This window comes from Xenopus laevis, chromosome 7L (assembly GCF_017654675.1).
Source record: "Xenopus laevis strain J_2021 chromosome 7L, Xenopus_laevis_v10.1, whole genome shotgun sequence".
Classification (NCBI taxonomy): Eukaryota; Metazoa; Chordata; class Amphibia; order Anura; family Pipidae; genus Xenopus; species Xenopus laevis.
The window spans coordinates 52,568,976-52,587,275 of record NC_054383.1 but is presented as its reverse complement, the minus strand read 5'-3'; the positions used below and the strand labels follow the sequence as shown (position 1 = coordinate 52,587,275).

The following is an 18,300-nucleotide window of genomic DNA, read 5'->3' as shown; positions in this document are numbered from 1 at the left end:
AAAAGGCATGTGTCCTCAAAGCAAGTTACATAACCAGCTATTACATCAGCATGAATCTAAATTCTTACTGTTAATTTTTTTGAGTAGAAACAATTAATTCTATTTATTATACAATAGGTGAAGGAATAACATGTGATGTATTGTACAAGCTGCTTATAAACAATCTAAGAAATGCAAAGAAGTGCAAAATTAGCATCTTTGTGATAATAGGTTGGGAGCATATTCTTACCCTGATCTGACCACTTTTCTTCATTTTCTGATATATTGATTGATATGCGGTCAGTAGGATGAAGACGGGCACGAGAAACTCAAAGAAAGCCATTGTGAATAGAAATGAGGTGAAATTTCTAATTGAGAGAGAGATTGTCATTGATACAACCAGGATAACACATACAGAGAATGGAAAGATTAGTCATTAACAAACTTCTTGGTTTTCAATACATTGCAATAAAGAGACATTTGTATATTGCTGCATAGAATAAGTGTAAAAAATAAAATATTGTAGCCAACAAACAATTCTCCAAGCAGAATGCCAATTGTACTGGAAATGGAAGTAAGGTAGTAATGTCATAATTAGTTATGTTGGAGAATTGAGTGCACAGATCTAATTGGTTGGCTGTTGAGCCAAATTATGAGTACAATTTGGTATTTCATGCATTCCCAGTTTAAACTAATATGTGCCTGATCATCCCACAGCACAGGATAGCTGTTTCATAGCCACATTTCTAATGCTGTATGATCACCTTATCTAATTATAGTTACATAGTTAAATTGGGTTGAAAGAAGACAAACTCCATCAAGTTCAACCCCTCCATATGAAAACCCAGCATCCATACACACACCTCTCCCTACTTTTAATTAAATTCTATATACCCATACCTATACTAACTATAGAGCTTAGTATCACAATAGCCTTTGATATTATATCTGTCCAAAAAATCATCCAAGCCATTCTTAAAGGCATTAACTGAATCAGCCATCACAACATCACCTGGCAGTGCATTCCACAACCTCACTGTCCTGACTGTGAAGAACCACCTACGTTGCTTCAAATGAAAGTTCTTTTCTTCTAGTCTAAAGGGGTGGCCTCTGGTACGGTGATCCACTTTATGGGTAAAAAGGTCCCCTGCTATTTGTCTATAATGTCCTCTAATGTACTTGTAAAGTGTAATCATGTCCCCTTGCAAGCGCCTTTTTTCCAGAGAAAAGAACCCCAACCTTGACAGTCTACCCTCATAATTTAAGTCTTCCATCCCTCTAAACAATTTAGTTGCACGTCTCTGCACTCTCTCCAGCTCATTTATATCCCTCTTAAGGACTGGAGTCCAAAACTGCACTGCATACTCCAGATGTGGCCTTACCAGGGACCTATAAAGAGGCATAATTATGTTTTCATCCCTTGAGTTAATGCCCTTTTTTATGCAAGACATAACTTTATTTGCTTTAGTAGCCACAGAACGACACTGCCCAGAATTATTATTCAAGGAAACTCCCAACACACTGCCATTTAGTGTATAACTTGTATTTATATTATTTTTGCCAAAGTTCATAACATTGCATTTATCAACATTGAACCTCATTTTCCAGTTTGCTGCCCAGTTTTCCAATTTAGACAAATCACTCTGCAAAGTGGCAGCATCCTGCATGGAACCTATAGTTCTGCACAATTTAGTATCTTTTGCAAAAATAGAAACAGTACTTTCAATGCCCACCTCCTGGTCATTAATAAACAAGTTGAAAAGCAAGGGACCTAGTACAGAGCCCTGTGGTACTCCACTAACCACACTGGTCCAATTAGAAAATGTTCCATTTACCACCACTCTTTGTAGTCTGTCTTTTAGCCAGTTCTCTATCCAGGTACAAATACTATGTTCCAGGCCAACATTCCTTAATTTTTTTTTTAAATTTATTTTTTATTAACTTTTTCAAAAAGACATACAAAAGTACAGAAGAAAACAAAAGAAAGTCTTACAATTGTCTACCTAGGGTAGTCAAAGGTTACATATTAGGTACAACAAAGCGATATGCATGCATTTGCTTCATGAAGAGCAATACAACCATGCCTAAGTCAATGCTTGGAATGAGTGAGTAGCAGTGTCAGGCAACTCAAGCCAAGGACCCCATATCTTTAGGAATTTTTCCGGACACCCTCTAGCTAAATACACTGCCTTCTGCAGGGGGAGAATTTCGTTTATTAATCGTTTCCATCAACTTAAAGAGGGGGGGCAAGTATCCTTCCAGGTCAACAAAATGGCTTTCTTAGCATAATAGAGTAGTTGCAAATAAAATATTCTCTGGCACCGGGGGAAAGTAAGTGGTTCAGTGTGACAACATTCCTTAATTTAACGAGTAACCTTTTGTGTGCCACTTTATCAAATGCTTTAGCAAAGTCTAAGTAAATCACATCCACTGCCATCCCAGAATCGAGGTCTCTACTTACCTTCTCATAAAAAGAAATTAAGTTAGTCTGGCAAGATCTATTACGCATAAAACCATGCTGGCACAAACTCATAGTATTATGATTTGCTATGAAGTCCAGTATCTTATCCTTTATTAACCCTTCGAAAAGCTTTCTTACCACTGATGTCAGACTAACTGGCCTATAGTTTTGAGGCTGAGAACAGGATCCTTTTTTGAATAGAGGCACCACATTAGCAATTCGCCAGTATCTCGGCACTATGCCAGATCTCAATGAATCCTGAAAAATTAAGTAAAGAGGTTTGGCAATCACAGAGCTAAGCTCGCTAATTACCCTGGGATGAATACTATCTGGCCCCGGACCTTTGTTAATCTTAACATGTTCTAGTCTCTTTTGATTTTCTTCATGTGTGAACCATGCATCATTAGTTGTATTACTAGAATTGGTACTATTAAGAAGGAAACCTTCACTTACTGGTTCCTCATTTGTGTAGACAGATGAAAAATATTCAGAATCTGCGTTTTTTTTTTGTTTTCATCAACCAGCTGACCCCCCTCTGATAGTAAGGGTCCCACCCCTTCCTGCTTCATTTTTTTACTATTAACATATTTAAAAAATAATTTTGGATTTTTTTTTTACTGCTTGCTGCAATATCCTTTTCTATATCAATTTTAGCTTGCCTTATAGCTTCTTTGCATGATTTATTGGCCTCCTTATACCTTATAAAAGATTCGGCTGTCCCAGCTAACTTGAAAGCCTTAAAAGCACGTCTTTTCTTACCCACCTCAACACCAATGCTTCTATTGAACCAAAAAGCTTTGCAACGACGTTCCTTGCTTACAAGTGGAATATACTGACAAGTATATTTATTAAGCAGCATTTTAAGACTTCCCATTTTTGTTCCGTGTTTAACCCTGTGAAAAGCATTTCCCACTTAATATGTTGCAGAGATGCCCTTATACTGTCAAAGTTTGCACGTCTGAAATTTAGTGTTTTAGTTACTCCCTTATAGAATTGCTTCTGCAACAGAATCTCAAAGGAGACCATGTTATGATCACTATTCCCTAAATGCTCACGCACACAAATGTTAGAGATGAGTTCAGTATTGTTAGTTATTACAAGGTCCAAAAGAGAGTTATTCCTAGTAGGTTCTTGAACGAGCTGGAATAAAAAGTTGTCATTCAGCATATTTACTGAATGCCAAAAATTTGTTGTGTTAATTTTTTTCATTGTGTGCGTGAGATATTTATCCATATTTTGGCTAATAATATGTGCCATTATATAGCCATCTATAGGATATCTTAATACCTATTATGTGAACTCCCTTTCCAAAAAAGACAAGGTATTCTACTAACTATGTCATATATAGTCTATTAATAACCTTGCCCATACCTTCAATGAATCATTTTAAACATTTAATATAAAATAATATGAAAACCTTTTGCATATTTTTGTTCACTGACTTTAGAATCAATTTGTATCAGCATAAAGAGAATTGGTTTTTAAAAAATGCTTACATACAATTTAATTTTTTAGCTGCTTGTTTCAGAGACCTATAGTTTGATGAATGTGGGAGATAACAAGGCAATAAACAATATGCTATTCTGCTGTTCCAATTGTCATACTTCAGTAGACTTTCCATAAGAACTATGTATCTTGACAAGATATTTAGTCCTTAAAGTGCCACAAGCTGGACTGAGTGTTGCTTGCCAACTCATTTTTTTCATAGGAAAAACAAGTGTAAATGCCAAACCTATTTAAAACTCTGTGGCCATCCACAAGAGGCCCAGAGTTGTAAAAGGAAAGAAAATTGACCAAGTAAGTAGGGAGTGCCCAGAGGGCCACCCATGTGATCAGTTAACTTCCACAAGGTTCCAACCCCCTCTGGCTGCCTAGTAATTTTTTTCCAGTTATTCATCTGTCTAAATTTAATGTCTTCAGTAGCAAAGCAAATTAAAGGGAAGGTGTTACCGAGGCTATTGTTACTGTCTCTATTGCTACTAGCACACACAATGATCTTCAAGGTAACTTTTGTTATATTATAGAACAACCAATTCTAAGCAACTTTTCAATTGGTTTTCACTATTTATTTTTTATAGTTTTATAGTAATTTGCCTTTTTCCTCTGAATCTTTACAGCTTTCAAATGGGCGTCGCTGACTCCCTTCTTAAAAACAAATGATCTATAAGGCTACAAATGTATTGTTACTTTTTATTACTGATCCTTCTATTCAGGGCTCTCCTATTCCTATTCCAGTCTCTTATTCAAATTAATTCATGGTTGCTTGGGATAATTTGGACCCTAGTTACCAGATTGTTTAAAAACTTATTTAAAAAAAATTATTCTTCATTTGAAGTTACCTAAAGGTCATGCTGACTGTTTTTTCCTTAAAGGAATAGTTCAGTGTGAAAATAAAAACTGGGTAAATAGATAGGCTGTGCAAAATGAAAAATGTTTCTAATATAGTTAGTTAGCCAAAAATATAATATATAAAGGCTGGAGTGAACAGATGTCTAATAAAACAGCCAGAATCCAACTTCCTGCTTTTCAGCTCTATAACTCTAAGTTAGTCAGCGACTTGAAGGGGGGCCACATGGTACATTTCTGTTCAGTGAGTTTGTAATTGATCCTCAGCATTCAGCTCAGATTCAAAAGCAACAGATATGACCCATGTGGCCCCCCCTCAAGTCTCTGATTGGTTACTGCCTGGTAACCAGGGTAACCAGTCTGTGTAAACCAAGAGAGCTGAAAAGCAGGTTCTGACTGACTTGTTATACATCAAATCACTCCAGCCTTTATACATTGCATTTTTGGCTAACTAACTATATTAGAAACATTTTTTATTTTGCACAGGCTATCTATTTAGCCAGTTTTTATTTTTACACTGAACAATTCCTTTAAAGCTTTTTTTCACTTCATAAATATAGTTCTGCATCCGACTGTGGCTGACTGTGGCAGCCAGACTGCAGCTTTCTCTTCCTTCCTGTCAGAATGTGAGCTTGATGATGTCACACAGGAGGCGGAGCTTCTTGTTCTGTTTCCCTTGCAGCTTCTCCTGCCTGCTGCAAAGGGCTCTCTCCCTCACGCTGCCCCACCCCCCTCTTTTTATCCAGCAGAAGAAATCAACAGCAAATCGGCAGGGAGTAAGGCTTTTTCCTGTTCCTTACACATGGCAGTGGGCCACAATGGGTTAATCCCTCCCACCATGCAATGGGACAGGAAATACAACATAAAAACCCTGCTTCCGCCCCCTGGCCGCCATCTTTTTTTCCTCCTGTCGCTCACCCCGCTAGTTCCAGATGGGTACCTCTCCCCTTCTGATGTCCCAGGACCGAGATGTTTTCTTGTGGGTGTCCTTGGGAAAGCCGAGTAGGCTTGGGCCATGTGTGCCACCGGTGCTGTAAGTCGCAAAAGCCTATTCAGGCACCATGCGCGATAAGACGCCGAGTATTCAGCCTCCAAGATGGCGCCGGCGTGCTGACGCTGCAACCCGGAAGTGACACGCTTGGCAAAATGGCGCCTGAGGCCTGGCGCCCAAACTTAAAAGAGGCGCTTCCTCTCCCCCGGTTGGCTGCAGATCTGGTAAGGTGTTTCTGTGCCGTTTGTGCTGTCAGGAGGGTACTGTTGTAAGTATATGTTTTTCCTGACTACTACTGCTGAGCCTGCAGGGATCCTCCTTGGACAGGTATTTATAATTTGCATTGGATCTTTAGGTTGGTCTTCACTTCATATTGGATAACTGGTGGAGTGTATCCCTATCTGCATGATGAGCTCTAGAAGATCTCACTCAGGCTCAAGGGGGTGAGTATTCCTTTGAGAGGTGAACACGGGATCAAACTGTATTAAAGGAGAAGTAAAAAAAAAAAAAAAAAAAGGTTTATTTCGCTTAATTTAGTAATGGTGGCTTTTTCTCTTAATAGGAGTTCTCCAACCAGAGAAGGAAGTAGGAGGAAAATGGCCAGGAGAGATTGTGCCTCATGTTCAAGCTATGCTCTTCCAGATAAAAGATTGTGCACTAAATGCCTGCAGGAAGCTTCTGGAGTGATTCCAACACAAGCTCCTGACATGATGAATTGGATGAAGGAAACAATTAACCAATCAGTAACTTCCATGATGTCGCAAGTTACGGATAATGTGTTGAAAAGCTTAGGTCAGACCACAAGTAGATCTTCCTCTGCAGGGGGCAGAAGTAGCCCAGATAGGCCTACTCCAGTTAGAACGGAATCTTCCAGGACTTGGTCAAACTCGGAAGGGGAAATCTCTGATCAGGATACAGTTGATGATGGGGAATCTTCATTCAATACTGACATGGTAGAACCTCTTATTAAAGCAATTAGGAAAACTTTGGATTTAGAAGATTCAAACAAATCTCCAGTTAAGCAAGATAGAATGTTTAAATCTGCTGCAAAAAAGAATCATTTATTCCCAGTCCACGATGTCATCAAGTCAACTATCCAGTCTGAATGGGAGAATCCTGACAGAAAGCAAGTAGTTCCTAGAAAGTTTAAAAAACTATTTCCCTTCCCAGAGGATGTGTCTAAGCCGTGGGAGAATTCTCCTAAAGTAGATGCGGCCATCACGAGGGTTGCCAGGAAAACTACCCTTCCGATAGATGAAGGAGTATCCCTTAAGGATACAATGGAAAGGCGACAAGATGGGGCATTGAAAAGAGTCTATGTGGCAGGCGGTGCAGCATGTAAGTCAGCAATTGCGATTACCTCGGTCACTAGGGCCAATAAGATATGGCTTCAGGAACTGGAAGAAGCAATTAAGGCGGGCACTGACAGAGATAAACTGATTGAATTGCTTCAGGACGTGAAAGTCGCAAATGAATTTGCTGCAGAGGCGTCTCTGGAATCAATAAAACTGGCAGCTAGATCTATGGGTCTATCCGTCGTGGCGAGAAGAGGATTATGGTTGAGACAATGGCATGCGGATTCCCAGTCTAAGCATAATTTATGCAGTCTTCCATTCAAGGGAAACCTCTTGTTTGGTTCAGACCTGGATCAAATTATTTCTAAAGCATCGGCAGGGAAGTCTTCCTTTCTGCCGCAAGAGCGTAGGGACAAAAGAAACCCAGCTAGGAACTTCAAGGGTTCTTTCAGAGATACCAGGCAGTACAAGTCCGGGAAATCTTTTTCTGGACAATGGAAGAACAGAAACCAGTCCTTTCAGGCTAAAAGGAGAGATTGGGGCCCCAATGTTAAATCCGAGAAGCCTAGAGCATGAAGGTGTTGGAGTCCCATTGCACGTAGGAGGAAGGTTGTCCAGATTCAGTGCAATGTGGGCTCGAGTTTGCCCGGACAAATGGGTTTTAGACGTAATCACGAGAGGATACAAACTAAAGCTGCAAAACAAACTTCCTCACCATTTCATTTCTTCGGACAAGCAAAGATCCGCAAAGAACTCTTCAGTTCTAAGACCAATCATTCGGGAATTACTGAAAAGCAAAGTAATAACAAAAGTTCCTCAAGAACAAGAATTTTCGGGGACATACTCCCATCTGTTTCTCAGAAGAAAACAGAACGGAGAATTCAGGGTTATCCTCAACCTCAGAAGAGTGAACAAACAATTGAAAGTCCCTTCTTTCAAGATGGAAACTCTAAAATCAATCACTCAATGTGTGGATCCAGGCGATTGGCTAGTGAAGCTAGATATAAAAGACGCCTATTGGCACATTCCAGTGAGAAGATCTCACAGAAAATTTCTACGGTTCAAAATCCTGAACGAGCATTACCAGTATGCCGTCCTTCCATTTGGGCTAGCTACAGCTCCCAGGTTGTTCACAAAAATTCTAGCACCCATCATAGCAAATCTAAGGCTCCAGGGTGTTCAGCTGTTCGCTTATTTAGACGACATCCTGATCAAAGCCCGGTTGAAAGAGGTTCTCGAAGCTCATCTGACGGAAGTGTCAGGTTATCTGACAAAACTGGGATGGATAGTGAACTGGGAGAAAAGCATCACAATTCCAGCCCAACGGCTAGAGTTCCTGGGAGTAATCATCGACACAGAGAATTTCAATCTCAGTCTCCCAGAAAGAAGGATTCAGGATATCAAAAACTCGGTAAACAAGTTCCAAGCCAAAACTATGTGGACAGCAGTAAGCTGCCAAAGAATTTTAGGAAAATTGATTTCCACGATAGATTGTGTGAAGTGGGCCCAAATTAACACCAGGATGTTACAATACGAATTCCTGACCAAATGGGATCACAATTACTCCGACCTCACCAACGAATCCGGTTGCAGCCGAATACAGTCCAGTCTCTGAATTGGTGGACAAAAGTTGGAAACCTTCGACACCCAGTATCTTTGAGTCAGCCACAAGGGATAGTGCTAACCACAGATGCCAGCAAGTGGGGCTGGGGGGCCCACACACTGGGGTTCGAGGTTCAGGGCAGGTGGGATCCATCGGAAGTCCCCAAATCTTCCAATTGGAAGGAGTTGAAGGCAGTGTTCCTAGGGCTGTTAACTTTCGAGAGTCACCTCCTAAACAACTTAAACTAAGCATTTCCACCCTGAGGGGTCAGGTGACAGCCATTTCCCATTTCTCTAAAGTGGCATGGTCTCAAAATACTCTGGTTAAGAAATTTTTCCAAGGAGCCAAAAAACTTGCGCCTGTCATTAGACCTCAGATCCCTCCATGGGATCTAGGTCTGGTCTTGAACGCGCTCACCAGAGAACCTTTTGAACCCATAGAGGACATTCCATTAAAGATGTTAAACTTGAAAATGTGTTTCTTATTGGCAATTACCTCTGCAAGAAGAGTCGGGGAACTCCAAGCTCTTTCTATCCAGGAAGGGAAACTTACCTTTCTGCAGGATAAGGTGGTCCTCAAAACAGCAGATAGGTTCATCCCCAAGGTGGTGTCTGAATTCCATACCACACAAGACATTATTCTTCCCACTTTTTTCCCTGATCCAAAATCCGACTCAGAGCATCAATGGCACAAGCTGGATGTTGTTAGATGTCTGAAAACCTACCTGGACAGAGTTCGGCCAATAAGATCTTCGGATGTTAAAATCCAGCACAGTACCCTCGACTATTAAGGCACATTCAACCAGAGGGATGGCGACATCCTGGGCTTTCCATGCAGGTGTCACTTCAGAAGAAATCTGCAAAGCTGCAGTGTGGTCCTCCTTTCATACATTTCTCAACCATTACAAATTCGATGTTTTTGTTAACAAACCAGTTGCTTTCGGCACTACGGTGCTGAGTTCTGTACTAAATTCTGTCTAAAATCTAACTTCTCCCTCCCTCGTTTATGTTGGGTTCTTTGGTATATCCCATTGTGGCCCACTGCCATGTGTAAGGAACAGGAATAGGGAAAATCATATCATACTTACCGAGATTTTCCTTTCCTGGACTGGAACATGGCAGTGGGCACGGCTTCCCACCCTCTATTGGGGGAGACTCCAGGAGTTCAAAGATGGCGGCCAGGGGGCGGAAGCAGGGTTTTTATGTTGTATTTCCTGTCACATTGCATGGTGGGAGGGATTAACCCATTGTGGCCTACTGCCATGTTCCAGTCCAGGAAAGGAAAATCTCGGTAAGTATGATATGATTTTCCCTAATACCAACTCTTTCTTATTCGTTTGGCTGCACATTTTGGCATATAAAAATTCTGACGTAACCACCAATGATTACTGCCTTTTGGCATTGGACTTGATTACTAGAACACATGAAAAAACTACAGCACTGCCTCTAATATGCTTTAAATCACTTTTACTCTCATAGCATGATCAGAGCAAAATTTTTGAACACTACAAGTTCTTTACCAAGCAAATGCCAGATTTTCTTCATATGTGTATCAAAATTTTGAATTGAAAATCATTCTATGTTTTCTGTAATTTGTGTAAAATGACAATAAGATTTCCAGACACCTGTAGCCTAAATTGTTATTTTAGCAGGGGTGTAATTGTGTGAGCTCTGGTTGGACCTAATAATCAACCGAGGGTGAAAACTGCTGATCCAATTAACACTCAGTCAAGCATCTTGCTATAGGCAGAACTATTACTTTTCCTTTTTGCAGAGTTAACTTGGAAAGTTGCTAACAGTGACATTAGTCTCTGTGTTTCCTTTATTCTACCTATCCAGTTTTTGTGTGCTGTCCATCACAGGACTATTGTGTTAAGACATCTAGTGGTCATTTGCGTAACTGCAGTTTAGCTCCTCTCATAAGGAACCATGAAGTGTCTTACACTTGTTAATAAAGTTTGTTAATAAAGTTTCACCCTCAGGCTGCAGGAGCCATCTTACCTCTCAGGAGTGTTCTAGGAAGTTCATCTGTCTTCCCTCCATACATATATGCTTGTAAGTCTGCATATTATTTGTTAGATTTATTGTGCATTGCATCACTGTATGTTCAATGTCAGTATTAGCTGTTCTTTCTCTGAAATGTGTTTATAAATGCCACATGCAATTGCATATTGTAATTTCAGTCTATTTGATTGTATTGCAGTTTTACAAAATAAACAACTCCACATGGAAGTATATTCAGTTTTACCTAAAGAACACAACCTCCTTCTGTCGAGTTATGTTCGCTAGCTGTCAGCTAATCGTTAGTAGGACAGCATAGTAAAAAAGCATACGTATACGTAACAGGCGAAGATAAAGAGCTGCATTTGAATTCATACATCATGAATCCAGATAAGAGTATGGACATCTCGCAACAAACTTATGAGACCAGGTCCCACGTGTCTGGCTCCAGATATTCAGGACACTCCAGCAGATCGTCTGCAAGCTCTGCAGGCCTCAGAGCAAGAGCAAAAGCTGAAGCAGCACGCGCAGCGCTCTCATATGTCGAAAAAGAAGCCGATATGATCAGACAGAAAGCGGAGTTAGAGGCTAATATGCATATACTGCAGATTCAAAAGGCAGCAGTATCAGCATCGGCAGAGGCTGCAGTATACGAGACTGCTTTCGGCTTGGAAGGAGATCAGCTCCACGATGTTCCAGAAGTAGCAATTCATGATCCAGTACAGAGAACTCAGGAATATGTACAGAAACACACTTTGGACCAAGTCAAAACAGAGTATCCTTCTATTGAACCCATCTCCAGCACAGTTCCACAGTTCCATAACTCAACATATAAGCAGCCTGTTCCAGATACATCTGAGGCGCCCCCTGCTGCTCATGATGATTCAAAAAATGTTCCAGCTTCAAAGGTGCGCGTTCAAGAAAACATGGACTATGCTAATCCTCAGTATCCATCAAGTGACCCGGGTTATCATACTCCCTCTGTGAGAAATGTCCCCTTAGGATCATCAGAGTCAAATGATCTAGCGAAATACCTAATTCGTCGAGAATTAGTAAGCACAGGCCTCTTAACATTTGACGATCGTCCAGAGAACTATTGGGCATGGAAGACATCATTCCAAGGTATCACCAGAGATCTCAACCTCACAGCCAGAGAAGAGCTAGATTTGCTGACAAAGTGGCTTGGGCCAGATTCATCTCGGCAGGCTCAAAGAATCAGGTCGGTGCACGTTCATAACCCTTCAGCTGGGGTTAGGATGGTGTGGCAGAGACTAGAAGACTGTTACGGCAGCCCTGAAGTAATTGAAAATGCCCTAATGAAAAAACTGGACGATTTCCCTAAAATGTCTAACAAAGACAATCTAAAGTTGAGAGAACTTGGCGACATATTGTTGGAGGTGAATGCAGCTAAAACAGAAGGCTACTTACCAGGACTGGCATACCTAGATACAACTCGTGGGGTTAAATCGATCATTGAAAAGCTTCCATATAGTCTGCAAGATAAGTGGATTTCTCAAGGTTCTAGGTACAAAGAAGTTAATCACGTTCCCTTCCCACCATTCAGTTTCTTCACCAACTTTATTGTCAACCAAGCAAAAATCAGAAACGACCCAAGCTTCATATTCTCAACGTACAGCAACCAGATGCCAGCACACACAGAGAAGACAGGAGCTAAGTATGGTAACAGACCTTCCGTGTCGGTCAGAAGGACAGAGGTGTTAGCCACGGATTCAGCTGTGCAGATTACTAACTCTGAAAAGAAATCTTTGGACCCAGATAGTCCATGCCCGATCCATAGAAAACCTCACCCACTGTCAAAGTGCCGTGGATTCAGGAGCAAGCATATCGACGAACGTAAAGCTTATTTGAAAGAAAATAATATCTGCTTTAAATGTTGTGCATCCACCAAACATTTTGCTAAAGACTGCAAGGCCAATATAAAATGTAGTGAGTGCAAAAGTGACCAGCATATCTCAGCACTGCACCCGGGCCCAGCTCCTTGGACATCAGAGACTATTGTAACCGTCAAAGAGCATGGCGGGGAGGACAATGAACCTATTTCATCCACAGTTGTATCCAAATGTACAGAGGTATGTGCAGAAGGGACAAGGCCCAGATCCTGCTCCAAGATTTGTTTAGTAACTGTATATCCCTCTAACAAACCTGACTGTTCTGTAAACATGTATGCAGTATTAGATGATCAAAGTAACCGTTCATTAGCTAAATCTGAATTCTTTACTGTGTTTAACATTAGTGGTGAAGCATTTTCCTACACTCTAAAAACGTGCTCAGGTACTATGGTGAAAACAGGGCGTAGGGTATCTAATTTTACTATTCAGTCTATAGACGGGAAATCACAGTTAGAACTTCCCACTCTCATCGAGTGTGACATGTTACCTGATGACAGGTCAGAAATACCAACACCTGAGATTACACAGCATTTTCCTCATTTGGAATCATTAGCAGACAAAATTCCTGCACTTGACCCTAATGCTCAAATACTCCTCTTGTTAGGAAGGGATATCCTGAGGGTTCACAAAGTACGTGAACAAGTCAATGGACCCCATAACGCCCCCTATGCACAGCGTTTAGATTTGGGTTGGGTCATAGTTGGAGAAGTATGTTTAGGAGGAACTCATCCATCAATGGGTGTGAACTCATTCAAGACAAATGTACTACCTAGTGGACGCACTTCGCTATTCAGCCCATGCTCTAGCTTTATGCAAATAAAAGAAAACTTTAATGCTTGCAAACGGCCTTTCAACCCCGCTCTATGCTATGTGAAAACGGCAACTCACAGCATGGACAGTTTAGACCATAATGTGTTTGTTACAACTCCAAATGATGAAAAACCTGCTACGTCAATTGAAGATAACATGTTCCTTGACATAGTTGAAAAAGAGATGTTTATCGATGAAACGAATCATTGGGTAGCACCCCTACCATTTCGTTCACCACGTCTTAGATTGCCAAACAATAGAGAGCAAGCTCAGAAGAGACTTCTTGCTTTGCAGCATTCATTCAGAAAAAAACCTGAAATGAAAGAGCATTTTGTTACTTTTATGCGAAAGATCTTTAGCCAGGACCAAGCAGAGCCCGCTCCACCGTTGCAACCAGATGAGGAAAGTTGGTACTTACCCATCTTCGGTGTCTATCACCCTCAAAAACCAGGGCAGATCAGAGTGGTTTTTGATTCAAGTTCTCAGTATCAAGGTATCTCACTGAATGACGTACTTCTTAGCGGACCTGATTTGAATAATACATTGTTGGGTGTACTCATGCGCTTCCGCAAAGAACAAGTTGCAGTGACTACTGATGTACAGCAAATGTTTTATTGTTTCATGGTTAGGGAAGACCACCGCAACTACCTGAGGTTCCTTTGGTACCAAGACAATGACCTTAGCCAGGAAATTTCAGAGTTCAGAATGAAAGTACATGTCTTTGGGAATAGTCCTTCTCCAGCCATAGCCACTTACGGACTCAGACAAATAGCGAAGCGTGGAGAAAGTGAATATGGCAAAGACGTAAAACAGTTTATCTTAAGAAATTTCTATGTAGATGACGGACTTATTTCTGTGCCTACTGAAGCTGAAGCAATCAGTCTCTTGCAGAGGGCCAGAGACATGCTGGCAGAATCAAATCTCAAACTGCACAAGGTAGCATCAAATAGAAGTGCGGTAATGGAAGCATTTCCTGCAGATGACAGGGCTAAAGAGTTAAAAGACCTTGTTCTAGGTGTTGATCCTTTGCCCCTTCAACGAAGTCTAGGAGTAAGTTGGAACCTACAGACTGACAGTTTCACCTTTCAAGTGTCCAGGGAAGTAAAGCCATTCACACGGAGAGGTATCTTGGCCACAGTGAATAGTCTTTATGATCCACTTGGTTTTGCGACTCCGATCACTGTACAAGGTAAAGCTTTAGTTAGAGAGCTTTCAGTAGATCAATGTGATTGGGATACCCCACTCTCTCCAGACAAAGAGACTCAATGGAGAACGTGGACAGAAGATTTGATTCATCTTGAAGGTTTCAGCATTCCCAGACCCTATGTGCCAGTGTCATTTACAGCTACAAGGCGAAAGGAGGTATGTGTTTTTTCTGACGCTTCTACTATGGCAATAGCAGCTGTAGCATATCTCAAGGTTACAGACAGCGATGGTCAATGTCATGTTGGCTTTATTATGGGAAAATCCAAACTAGCTCCTAAACCAGCCCATACAGTGCCACGTTTAGAGCTATGTGCGGCAGTTTTGTCAGTTGAGTTAGCAGAACAGATTGTTGAAGAAATGGACTTTGAACCTGACGCAGTTGAATATTATACTGACAGTAAAATTGTACTAGGTTATATTCATAATACTTCCAGAAGATTTTATGTGTATGTTTCAAACAGAATCAATCGCATCAGAAAATCCACTAGTCCAGATCAGTGGCATTATGTTACCACTATTCAAAATCCAGCAGATCACGGGACTAGACCAATTCAAGCAACCCACTTGAAACATACTAACTGGTTTTCAGGTCCAGATTTCTTGTATTATTCAGTCACAAGTCATCAACCTGAAGCCAATACGTTTGACCTCGTAGAACCTGGTTCTGACTGTGAGATCAGACCCGAAGTGACAGCCTTAGCAACTGAGGTACATGAACGTCAGTTAGACTCACGTAGATTTCTCAGATTTTCAAATTGGAAATCTCTTGTGAGAGGTATAACTACACTTATTCACATCAGCAAGTCATTTTCTTGCAACAAACAGAAAGATTCATGTAAGGGCTGGCATTGCTGTAGAAAGTTATGCCATCCCTTAGATTACTTGCAAGCAGAGACTGTCATTGTCAAATGTGTCCAACAAGAGGTGTTTTCAGAAGAGATTAAGTCTTTGTCAAGGACGAAGAAAGTCACAGATCAAAGCCTGATCAAATGTCTGAATCCTATAATTGACAAAGAGGGACTACTCAGAGTAGGAGGGCGTTTGTCTAATTCAGACATGGCCGAGAGTGAGAAACACCCCCTCATAATTCCAGCCAGCCATCATATAGCCACCCTCTTAGTCAAACATTACCATGAGAAGGTAGCACATCAAGGTCGTCATTTTACTGAGGGTGCATTACGTTCGGCAGGCCTATGGATCACAAGAGCTAGAAAACTAGTCTCCAGTATTGTTCATAAATGTGTTATCTGCAGGATGTTGAGAGGAAAGGTGCAGGAACAGAAAATGTCAGATCTCCCACCAGACAGGCTCGTTGTAGCCCCTCCATTCTCACATGTTGGGCTTGATGTCTTCGGGCCTTGGAACATGATGTATCGCTATACTAGAGGACATTCTGCTCAGAGCAAAAGATGGGCTGTAATGTTCACTTGTTTAAGTACCAGAGCAGTTCATTTAGAAGTGCTTGAATCCATGTCATCTTCAAGCTTTATTAATGCTTTAAGAAGATTTTTGTCTATCCGTGGACCAGTCAAGCAATTCCGATCAGATAATGGAACAAACTTTGTAGGAGCTTGCAAGGAACTGCAAATTAACTCAGAAGATTCTGAGATCCAAAATTACCTTTTTGAACAGAGATGCACTTGGACCTTCAATGCTCCTCACTCATCTCATATGGGAGGAGTGTGGGAGAGGATGATTGGCATAGCCAGACGTATTTTAGACTCGATGTTGGCACAAGGCAAAAATGTTAGACTGTCACATGAAGTGCTGATTACTTTGTTAGCTGAGGTTACGGCCATAATGAATGCTAGACCATTAGTTAACATTTCAATGGACCCTGAGAAACCTGAAGTTCTTACACCAGGAATGCTTTTGACTCAGAAAGCTTGTCCTATATCAGCACCACCTGGTGAGTTCACTTTGAAAGATCTTTACAAGTGTCAGTGGAAGCAAGTTCAGAACCTTGCTGATACTTTCTGGAAACGTTGGAAGCAAGAGTATTTGTCATCACTTCAAACAAGAAGGAAGTGGAAAGAGGAGAAACCAAATGTTCAAGAAGGACATGTTGTCTTGTTGAAAGACCCTCAAGCTAAACGCAATGAATGGCCAATGGGTCTTATTGTAAAAGCCATTCCCAGTGGTGATGGGAAAGTTCGCAAAGTGGAGGTTAAAGTCATTAACCACGGAGTTGCTAAAGTATATCTCCGACCTGTTTCAGATTTGATTGTCCTTTTTCATAGTAAAAAGTTATCGGATTGAATTTACAGTAATTCTTAGGTATATTATAGTGGCATATATTTACGCCAGGCGGGGAGTGTGCTGTCCATCACAGGACTATTGTGTTAAGACATCTAGTGGTCATTTGCGTAACTGCAGTTTAGCTCCTCTCATAAGGAACCATGAAGTGTCTTACACTTGTTAATAAAGTTTGTTAATAAAGTTTCACCCTCAGGCTGCAGGAGCCATCTTACCTCTCAGGAGTGTTCTAGGAAGTTCATCTGTCTTCCCTCCATACATATATGCTTGTAAGTCTGCATATTATTTGTTAGATTTATTGTGCATTGCATCACTGTATGTTCAATGTCAGTATTAGCTGTTCTTTCTCTGAAATGTGTTTATAAATGCCACATGCAATTGCATATTGTAATTTCAGTCTATTTGATTGTATTGCAGTTTTACAAAATAAACAACTCCACATGGAAGTATATTCAGTTTTACCTAAAGAACACAACCTCCTTCTGTCGAGTTATGTTCGCTAGCTGTCAGCTAATCGTTAGTAGGACAGCATATTTTGTTTTCTCCTCTCTTCCTTTCTCTAGTTACCAACTGGTTTACTTAATTTTTCAGGATTCATTGAGATCTGGCATAGTGCCGAGAGACTGGCGAATTGCTAATGTGGTGCCTCTATTCAAAAAAGGATCCCGTTCTCAGCCTCAAAACTATAGGCCAGTTAGTCTGACATCAGTGGTAGGAAAGCTTTTCGAAGGGTTAATAAAGGATAAGATGCTGGACTTCATAGCAAATCATAATACTATGAGTTTGTGCCAGCATGGTTTTATGCGTAATAGATCTTGCCAGACTAACTTAATTTCTTTTTATGAGAAGGTAAGTAGAGACCTAGATTCTGGGATGGCAGTGGATGTGACTTTGCTAAAGCATTTGATACAGTGCCACACAAAAGGTTACTTATTAAATAAAGGAATGTTGACCTGGAACATAGTATTTGTACCTGGATAGAGAACTGGCTAAAAGATAGACTACAAAGAGTGGTGGTAAATGGAACATTTTCTAATTGGACCAGTGTTGTTAGTGGAGTACCACAGGGCTCTATACTAGGTCCCTTGCTTTTCAACTTGTTTATTAATGACCAGGAGGTGGGCATTGAAAGTACTGTTTCTATTTTTGCAGATGATACTAAATTGTGCAGAACTATAGGTTCCATGCAGGATGCTGCCACTTTGCAGAGTGATTTGTCTAAATTGGAAAACTGGGCAGCATACTGGAAAATGAGGTTCAATGTTGATAAATGCAAGGTTATGCACTTTGGCAAAAATAATATAAATGCAAGTTATACACTAAATGGAGGTGTGTTGGGAGTTTCCTTAAATGAGAAGGATCTTGGGGTCTTTGTAGATAAAATGTTGTCTAATTCTGGGCAAAGTCATTCTATGGCTACTAAAGCAAATAAAGTTCTGTATA

The 18,300-nt window shown here is 40.7% G+C and overlaps 2 protein-coding genes across 2 annotated transcripts in view; one reads left to right on the top strand and one right to left on the bottom strand.

Moving 5' to 3' along the window:
- The window catches only part of rgr.L (retinal G protein coupled receptor L homeolog), a 36,520-nt gene that overhangs the window by 10,140 nt on the left and 8,080 nt on the right, over positions 1-18,300 (bottom strand). The window contains exon 5 of the mRNA NM_001092855.1: positions 230-347. Coding sequence (NP_001086324.1) covers positions 230-347 — 118 coding nt within the window. The remainder of the gene's footprint in view (positions 1-229; positions 348-18,300) is intronic.
- On the top strand, positions 8,616-17,378 carry LOC121395423. Its single transcript, XM_041568958.1, has 2 exons — positions 8,616-10,729; positions 10,878-17,378. Exon 2 carries the CDS (start codon positions 11,056-11,058, stop codon positions 16,858-16,860), a length of 5,805 nt encoding a protein of 1,934 aa, XP_041424892.1. The 5' UTR covers positions 8,616-10,729; positions 10,878-11,055; the 3' UTR covers positions 16,861-17,378.

Excerpts from the sequence above, each read along its gene's own strand:
- LOC121395423 (XM_041568958.1), top strand. The coding sequence starts at position 11,056 with ATGAATCCAGATAAGAGTATGGACATCTCGCAACAAACTTATGAGACC.